Source organism: Olea europaea, chromosome 6 (assembly GCF_002742605.1).
Source record: "Olea europaea var. sylvestris chromosome 6, O_europaea_v1, whole genome shotgun sequence".
Taxonomy (NCBI): domain Eukaryota; kingdom Viridiplantae; phylum Streptophyta; class Magnoliopsida; order Lamiales; family Oleaceae; genus Olea; species Olea europaea.
In genome coordinates, this window is record NC_036242.1 from 28,486,497 (window position 1) to 28,496,909 (window position 10,413).

Sequence of the window (10,413 nt, forward strand, 5' to 3'; positions counted from 1 at the left end):
TAAAACGAAAATAAATAAAACAATGCCAACATTGGAATAAAAGAAACAAAACCCCATAGTATTAGTTTTTCCACTACATAAAAACATATTAGTTAATCAGTACCTGAGGACGATTTTTCCGTGTGGCTATATGCACAGCTGTATTACCCTTTTTGTCACGTTCATTTAATATTGAGCAATCGGATTCCAGTAATTCCTCTACTACAGAAGTATCCTGACCTTTTACAGCCATATGCAACGCAGTTTGGCCCTTCTTATCTTTGATGGAGATGATTCCTGGATCCCTTTCAATAAGTGCTTTTACAATGTGTAAGAGGCCATATCTTGCAGTTGTGTGCAATGCAGTTTTCCCATTCTTCCTCACAATTCTTATTGAGCTCACATCAGCATCTAATATGGCATTCACAACATCTAGATGACCCTGCACAGAAGCTGAATATAAAGGGCTTGTGTTTGATGAGTTGCATACATTACAGAGATCAGGCCATCTCCCAAGAAGTTCCTTCACAATTTCTGAATACACAAAGTCAAGATTTTTGGTTAAGTGTCAAGTCTCCAACTATATTCAAGCACAATTAATCACATGGAAATTCAAATTTATAAAATACAGGACTATAGTGCCTGAAAGCCAGGAAAAAAAAAAAAGTCAAAAACTTCTGGATCAACTGCAAGCTTGCTACTGTCATATTAACTTATATCATTTGATTCATTGTCAACAAAGTCAATAAAATGCTACCCCTTTTAAAATAAAAAATCTTATTCAGCAAATAATTATCTAAGTTTACTGCTGTATTAGGATTTATGTACCGATAGGTCATAATCAGGAACAGAAAAATTAAACAAAGTTCTACTCCATAAAGGAACCTATAATAAATTTTACGAAATGAGAAGGCAGAATAATTTTAGTTGAGTGCTCGTTTGATAAAGATTTTCTGAGAAGCGATTCTTTGAAAACTGTTCTTTTTGTTTGTGAATGTGTGGCTAAAAGTAGGGAAAAGTCATGCGGAAATGTGAAAAATGATTTTTTTTTTTTTTTTTGGGGAGAATTTGGGGTTAAAAATGAGTGTAAGAGAGAAGTGATTCTCAAAAACTAAAAATCAAACAAGGGCAAAGTGTTTAGAAAGTTCAAGAACAACGTCACTGATTGAATTTAAATTTAAATTTTTATTTCATATCCCATATCCCCATATTAGCAAAAAGTCAGTTTCCCTCATTCTAAAACCAAATGCAAAATTAAGTTCCATCCTCATGTAGAAACTCTTGCCGAAATTACTCTTGATTATAAGCAGATGCGTATTTAAGTGTTTATTTTCTGACAAAATTGTACTCCCATCCTGTCAACCTTACCTCAAAAAGCCCTCTTAATCCATATTTATAACCTTCAAACTGAGAATGTCATTCTTAATCAATAAGTCCTATCCAACTGCAGTATCTCACGTTTGAAGCATCTTTAACAATACTCCTTTTTCCTTGCACAAAAACACAAAGATGTACACTTTTGTGCAATCACGGGCGCATCTGCAGCTCCTGTTTTGAACTGTCAGCCAAACAAAGCTCTATTTCAGTAACAACTATCCCAATCTGATCCATACAAGTTCCCAAAATTCGGTTTTATTTTCAGAAGACAAATGCTATGCTATGCCATTGCATTTTTCACTAAGTAACATGTTTTTGCTCGAGTTATTCCGTTTCTCTATTACTTAAAATCAACTAACAGCTAACAATTATCCTTACGATCAGCCGTTAAATCTCACTTCTCAATTAGTATATTAGAGTTGTGTCATACATACTTAGGTCCTCAGTTCAATCAAGATTTCTAATTTCAACCCAACACATCATTAAAACATTTATACAAGAAATTGAAACTCAAACTGAAAAAACACATACAAATTGAATAAAGATTACACAATTAAAATGAACAAGAAGTCAACAGAGTGATATAAATTATAATACAGACAAACACAGAGATTTATATTTAACAGAAAATCTAGTCATAAGGATTTAAGGGACAACAGCCATACCCAGGTGGCCGCATGATGCAGCAACATGGAAAGCATTCATATCTGATTTGGCTCTGATCATAACAGTCTGCAGATCACAAAAACCAAGCAAATATCTGAAAATTTCAATGAAATCATTCTTCGCGGCTATGTATAAAGCAGTCTCCTTTTCATCATTCTGAAGGGCCATTAAAGAGGATGGTTCAGACACTTCATTCTGGATAAGGTTCTCGAGGGACTCAAGGTCCCCAGATCGCACGGCAAAGAAGAATGATTGGTGGGTTATGAATCTTAAAGATTTCGAGTCCATGTACGGTACTGGGGTTAATCAATGGACTGTTGAAACACACACAGAAGAACACAGAGCTTAAAGATTCGATCTTTCCAAGTTATTTTCTCTATTTCTTCACAGTTTATAGTTGTCCCTGTTGTTTCTTGACCACTTTCTTTGAGTCGGAGGAGGAAGTGGCTGAAGGGTAGGAGCTTGATAAGGCGAAGTTTTCCCTTAATTGATTAAGAGAGAGAGTGTGTGCGTCAATGTGTGAATGATTATGCAGTTCAATAAATTCAAGGATGAGAAGACCAAATACGTGCTAAAGATTAGAGGTCTGAGAAGGAGCTGTACGATCCATCGTGTGTATTATAAGGAAATTAGAGCAAAAAGTCCCTCATCTGTTGGGTCATTGGGCAAAGTATCCCTAATGTTCTAAAACTTCAAAAATTATCCCTACCTTATCACTTAGTGAGCAAGCCATTCCCCCTTTTTTTTTTTTTTTTTTTTTTTTTTTTTGACTCTTTCCGTCTAATTTGCCGTTGATTGTGTACGTGATTGTCACATGCATAACCTTTTTTGGCACAAATGGTCCCTAATGTATCGAATTTTTGCAAAAATGATCCTTACGCAAACATCCCCAACCTTTCACTTAATAGGTGCAATTGATCCTTTTATGAGCCTGCTTGGGAGTGATTTTGAGAATTGATTTTTTGACCGTTAGGAAAAAAGTGGGATTCACCTGTGAGAGAAGAAGTCAAATATGACGACTGGAATAGTAAAATAACGGTCAAAAAATCAATTTTTTGGGTGAAAAAATTGGGCCCAAACAGCCCCTATATGATTTCGACTTTTTATTCAATTAACTACTGAAAAGGTTCAATTCATCGTATGTATTATCAAGAAATTAACGCAAAGAGTCTTTGACCCGTTGGGTCATTGGGCAAAGTATCCCTAGTGTTCTAAAACTCCAAAAATTATCCCTAAGGTCTAATTTGCTGTTAATTATGTACGTGATTGTCACATGCATAACCTTTTTGGCACAAATGGTCTCTAATGTATCGAATTTTCGAAAAAATGATTCTTAACCTTCAAATCATACCACAAACAGTCTCAACCTTTCACTTAATAGGTGCAATTGATCCTTTTATACGATTTTCACTTTTTATTCAATTAAATATTGAAAAGGTCAAAATTTTAATATGAAGATTAGAATGAACCTTAATGTAGTTAAACAAATAAAATAAGTAAAAAGAAAAAGAAAAAGAAAAAGAAAAAGAAACTAATACCACCTGAATTCGTTAATCACATGTGGCTTTTTCTAGTGGGGATAGAGTTGACTGCGCCCACTTTGATTGTCCAGTAAGTTGTAGTAGTATATATGGGCGTGGAAGATGCTTTAGGCATGAACCTTTAATGTACAAAGGGGGGTCGACTTTGTAAAAGCTCAACTTTGTAGAAGATCGGTGCTCTTTGTTTGTAAGTCATCATAAGTATTGTAAATGGTTGGTTTGCACCATAAGTCAATCAACATAGTGAAAAGGTCTTGCTCGTGCCGGAGAGCTTGATAACAGAAGACGTAGATTATTGTATTGGATCGAACCTCGACAATTATATCGTTTGCATTCTTTCTCCTCTTTACTTACCCCTTTTATATTTGTACTTATTATTTGAATTTATCAATTTAGTCTTTACTTGCTTTCTTATTTGTACCTATTTGTTTAATTAACATATTCGCTATCATATTGGTTTATATCTAGAATTAATTTTTGAAAAAGTTTTAAAAACCAATTTGCCCCCTTTTGGTTAGTCATTCATGGGCTTTCAGTTGGTATTAGAGCAAGGTGCTGACTTTGAAATTAAGATTCTACAATCTTGATTGATGTCTAACCATATTTTTCAAAATCATGAGGGGCATTCTACAAATCGTCCTCATTTCTTTGATGATACAAATTATAACTATTGGAAAACTAGAATGACGATATTTATTCAATCAATAGATTATGATATTTGGGAAGCTATTGAATTTGGTTCTTATGTGCCTACAAAAATTACTAAAGTTGATGGTAAGTTAGATCAAATCATTCCAAAACTTAGAGAGGAGTACGATGCTGAATATAGAAGAAAATTGATGTTAAATGCTAGAGCAAAAAGTATGTTTTATTGTGCTTTAGATAGGAATGAATTTAATCGTATTAGTACATGTGATTCCACCTATGATATTTGGCATGCTTTATAAGTTGCTCATGTTGGAACTAGCAAAATGAAAGAAGCTAAGACAAATCTCTTAGTTAAAGATTTTGAAAATTTCTTTATGAAAGAGAATGAACCGATTGTTGACATGATTACTTATTTTACCAATATTGTTAATGGCGTCAAAGGCTTTGATAGAAAATTCACTAACGGTGAACTTGTAAGTAAAGTGTTTAGGTCACTCTCGGAATAATGGGGCCCATTGAGAATGTTGATAGAGAACACTAAAGATATCAAAACTTATCTATTGGAAGAGCTTTATGGGACATTGATGACATATGAGTTAAATCATATCGAGACGAAGGAGAAAACAATGAAAAGCAAAGAAGAAGAAAGACGCCAAATTGCTTTAGAATCAATAGTTAATGAAGGCACTTCAAGTGAAAATTTGAATGATGAAGAATCTGATGATCTAGTTCTTCTTATTAAGAAATGGAAAAGCTTCTGCAACAATCATCAATTCAAAAAGAAAGAAGAGAAGAGTGAAGAGAAGAATATATTCATCAAAAAAAAGAAAAAAAAGAAAAAAGAAAAAAAAAGAACTTCAATCAATATGGGATGAGAATGATGATGATGACCATGAAGAAGATGGAAGTCAAGTGGAAATTGCAAAAATGTGCTTCATGGTCTTTGAAAATGAGGTAAACACAAATGACAATTCTTTATATGATGAATTATCTATTTTATATGATGAACTTCTTAAAAAATTTGAAAAACTTGCTTTCAAACACTCTACTCTCAAAAAGAAAAATTCTTTATTGGAAAAAGAAGTAAGGAAACTTTTGGAAACTCAAAATGATTTTGAAAAACTCAATTACGATTCTTTAATTAAAGAGGATTCCTTTATAAAAGAAAAGATTTTAGATCTGCCTCATTTTGTCACAAATTTACTGAAGGTAATAAAAATTTTGATTTAATGCTTGGTGAACAAAAATGTGTTTTTGATAAAGGAGGAGTTGGATACAAACCATTTTTAAAACAAAAGTCTTTTATAAACTTCTTTGTTAAGGCTTCTACTTTCCCTATTTCAAATGTGAGATGTAATTTTTATTGCAAAAATGGACATGTATATTTTAATTGTTTAATCAAAAGAGGTTTCACTTTGAGAGCAAATACAAGTGAATTCCAAAGTCTACAAAAACTAACAATCAATGACTCAAAGTTGTACGGGTACCAAAAAACAAAAACTAAATTATTTTGTAGGTATCAAAGAAAATAAAGAGCGAACCCTCTTGAGTTAGTAGATGTTTGAGCACATGACCGGAAAACAAGATCTATTCTTAAAAAGAAAGAATGGAGTTCAAAATGAAAGAATTGGAGTCAATAAACAGTCAAAAGAAGTTATCAATCAAATTGGACGATAAGGTATATTTGTATACACATCAAAATATCGAGGTATGGTCGAACTCTTCTTACTTAACTTATAGTGGACCCTGATATTATGTTTGGTATGTGCTTATGTGCCATATTTCAATTTAATCATAAAGAATAACACCTTTGTACCGAAAAACGAATTTTTAGATGTCTTAGTGGCACTAAGACATTAGATCTTTCGCATCCAAAGTCATCGACCTTGATTTACTAGCTATACAAAAAAATAATTGGCTAATAGTTTTACTAAGCCTCAAGGTCTTGATAGATTTTCACATATTTGAAGAGGTTTGGAAACTTTAGATGAAATTGAAATTTGTGACTAATATGTTTATTTTCATTTGATGATAAAACTATTTCTTTATGCCTCTATAATAATAAATTTCAAAATTTTATTAAAAACAAAAAAAAGGAAACGGATGTCCAGATTGACAGAATGTTGGAGCTTCCCTATGCGGACGTCTAGTTATGTCAAGAGGATGTCTTAGTCGAGTATAAATCCAGTTTTATGTATTTGAATAATGCTATGAAATTTAATGTGGTCTATTATGTTGCTCAATCTTATTTTTCAAGTTTCAAAAAGAATGATGGTGGTCATGATGTTTTTAAAAATAATATTAAAATAAAAATCATTGAAATTATTGGTGATCACCCATCTCCTTTTATTGAAAAATGTTCCCTACATAGATAACATTGAACATAACTTACTTAGTTTTTAGTCAATTGTGCGATAAATGTTATCATATCAAACTTGATTCTTCCTTATTAATAATGCTACATCAAAATGAGTGATGTTTATAGGAAGCCAAAATAAGATTGTTTATATAATAAACATTGAGTTTGAAAGTGAAAAAAAATGTTTATCACATTTTAAAAGATACTTGATTGTGGCATATAAGATTAGAGTCATGTTTGCATGAACCAACTTTCAAATATTTCCAAAAATTTGTTAAAGGTATGCCACATTTGAAATTTGAGAAAAAGAAAATTTGTGGCATGTCAATTTGAAAAACAATTGAAGAGTTTTCTTCTAACTTAAGCAATATTCTTCGACTACAAAACATGTTCGCTTTCTTCATATGAATCATTTTGGTCCATCTAGAATCACAAGCTCAGATGGTAGGCATTACACTTCGTCGTTATTGATAACTATTGTAGATTTCCTCAGTCCTATTTTTGAACCTAAAGTATGAAACTTTGAATCAATTAAACATCTTTGAAGAAAAGTTCAAAATGAGAAGGGATACACTATTATATATTTGAAGTGATCATGATGGAGAATTTTATAATTTTGATTTTGATGATATTTTGCAAAATTGATGGCCATGAACATTATTTCTTGGCTCCTGGAACTCTTCAATAAAACAATGTAGTAGAAAGAAAAAATCATACATTGTTAGAAATATCTCAAATTATGAAAATGGTTTGCAACAATATTTTCTTTTAGCACTACGTTCCATGTTATGAGTAATTTTTTTTTGGGTGAGTCTGTATTTTTGACATATAGAGTTTTTCAAAATTGTTTGGTTGCAAATTTTCTTAAACACTAAAATTTGGGAATTATCAATGAATTTGAACTATGTGGCTAAATTGAATTTATACTAAATGTTTTCATATGATTGGTTGGAATGTATATAAATCTTATCCAAATAATTATACTTTCGTTATTTCATACTTTGATTAATATTTTTACTATAAAATGATGATTATTCTCTTGTTTAAACTTTCATATATTTGGCATTTTGTGATTAATTGAGGGGGAATATATTACTATTTTCTATGTTGATTTAAAGTTTTGATTTTACACGACATACTCTTCCTATATGCAAACTTTTTGAGATAGAATTTGAAAAGCATTACGTCTTATAAAAGATAGGGGGCATAATGCGATATCTAAATATTTTCTATGGTCATGTTTTGATCTTAAATGTTATATCTTTTTACTTATGCCAAAATGATGAAATGTAGTGAGATGATTATGCATGCTTTGAATTAAAAATATAATATGCTTGGAGTACATGAACAAGAGGAGAATAGTGAATGTATGTTTTAAATATATGGTTATTGATTTAAAAAGTAAGGGGGAATATGAACTACATGATAAATTTATAATGTATATTCATTTATAAAATTGATATAAATTGTTCAATTCTACCTTGCAAATCATCTTTTTTGCCATACTCAAAAAGGGAAAAATTGTTGACCTATGGTTAACTTCATTCTCAATGTTTTGATCATAGCAAACAAGATTAATATTGTTTTAAACAATTAATTTTAAGTGATGATAGTTCAATGTTAAAATCTATCAAGCATTATATATCGGACTTGAAATGAAGATCAAATTGAAAGTTGTTTATGCATTTAAGTCAAATCATTCGTGACGAGAGTTTAAAAGATAAACGCTAAGAAAAGTCAAGATCGAAGTCAAGCATTGAAGATCTATGACAAGAAAGATAAAGATCAAAAGTTCAAGAGCCAAACATGGAAGAAGCTTCAAAGCAAGATCAAGGATTAGACTTTCTAGATTATATGTAAAGGTATAACATTTTGATCCTTAGTAATGAATGCCAATGGCACAAAAATCATTTTATACACGAAAAATTATTTTTCATTATAACTTGCATAAAATATTTTAATCAAAAGTAAGATCAAAATTTTCAAAGTCATACTTGAACTTGGATCACAATTCTATAAAAAAAAATACATATATATATATAGTCAATGGTCAACGGTCAACTTTTTTTTTAATCATTGCACAACGGCTAGTTTGGTTGTCTGATTAGACGGAAATTTTCTGTTTTGAATTCAATAATTACCACTTCACTTCCATTCATTATAACAACTATGAAGAGAGTTTCTTTGTGAGATATATTTGTAAAAAATCTTCTTTGAGCTTATTTTTATTTTCATTTCATTTATTTCTTCATAACAAAAACTTTGATTATTAAATTAAATTCCTTGATTCAATTTCTCTCATTAAAGTTTTTCATCTCTCTTTGTTTTTAATTTATTTATATAAATCTTAAAATAGATATATATTTTTTAAGAAGAACTTTGCATTTATATTGCATAAACTTTTCAACTTCTTCATATTGCAAACTTTGATTGATTGAATCAAATTTGTAAAATCATCGTATTCATTAAAGTTTCCTATTTCTCTCTTAGTGCTTAACTTATTACACTCATTCATTAAATAGAGATTACTTGAGAAGATTATTTTGAACTTATATGGTATTTAATTCATCTTAATCTTCTCATTGAAAAATTTTGATTGATTGAATCAAACTTGTAAAAATATCATATTCATTAAAGTTTTTCATTTCTCTCTTAGTACTTGATTTATTATAATCATTCATTAAAAGAAAGATATTTCTTGAGAAAATTATTTGAATAAACATTGCATTTAATTCTTCTTCATCTTCTTATTGAAACACTTCGATTGGTTGAATATAATTTTTAATTGTTATTTTCATCAAAAATTTTCATCTAACACTTAAGTTATCATTTATTATTATTCATTGAAGTGTTGGCCTGTATTAGTACTTAATTTGTTTTGTATAATTTATTAAGAGAGGATTTGATTGTAAAGTCACTTTGATAAAGTGTGGGTCGTGTTGAGGTCCCGAAAAACTCAACATTGTGTAAGGATCGGTGCTTCTTGTTGTAAGTCACCGTGTGGGTTATATTGAGGTTCCGTAAAGCTCAATAGTGTGGGTTGTGTTGAGGTCTTGTAAATCTCAACTTTGTAAAGGATCGGTGCTCCTTATTTATAAGTTATCGGAAGCGTTGTAAAGGATTGGATTGCACCATAAGTCAATCAACATAGTGAAAAGGCATTGCTCGTACTGAAGAGATTGGTAACGGAGGGCTTAGATCTTTGTTTTGAATCGAACCTCCACAATTATATCATTTGCATTCTCTCTCCCTTTTACTTACCGCTTTTATACTTGTGCTTATTATTTTAATTTATCAATTTAGTCGTTACTTGCTTTCTTATTTGTGCCTATTTGTTTAACTAACATATTTGCTATCATCTTGGTTTATATCTAGAATTAATTTTCGAAAAGTTTTAAAAATCAATGTTCACGAAATATTTTCTTTCGATTTAAATTACCGCAAGTGTACGGTTCGTTAACAAGTAATAAAGTGGATTCAATGAGTCCGAGTATCGTCCCACAGAGATTGGTTAGTTCAATTTTACTTATTCGACCTTAACCGAAACCAAATTACTCAAAATGAATGTGGACCTAATTAAAACTCTAAAATTGGAAAGAAAACCCTACTTATGCAGTTTTTATGATTGTAATGAAATTAATAAGCAAAACAATAATTTAAAACTCTAAAATGAAATCAATTGTTGAGAACGCACGTTTGTTGTAATCAATAGAAATTAAACACACTAGGATCACGATTTCCCATGCAATTATCACTTTAAACTCTAGTTTCACAATATGACAACATAATTCAATTGTTGACGAATCAATGTTCCTAAGTCTATCCAATACTCTCTCTCGAGAT

The 10,413-nt window shown here is 30.7% G+C and overlaps 1 protein-coding gene across 1 annotated transcript; it reads right to left on the reverse strand.

The window, feature by feature from the left end:
• Window positions 1-73: 73 nt before the first annotated feature.
• Window positions 74-2,593, reverse strand: LOC111396350 (ankyrin repeat-containing protein At2g01680-like). Its single transcript, XM_023022766.1, has 2 exons — window positions 2,022-2,593; window positions 74-513 (listed from the first exon to the last, which is right to left on the reverse strand). The coding sequence occupies exons 1-2, from the start codon at window positions 2,308-2,310 to the stop codon at window positions 89-91; spliced, it is 714 nt and encodes a 237-aa protein (XP_022878534.1). The 5' UTR covers window positions 2,311-2,593; the 3' UTR covers window positions 74-88.
• Between the last annotated feature and the right edge of the window lie 7,820 nt (window positions 2,594-10,413).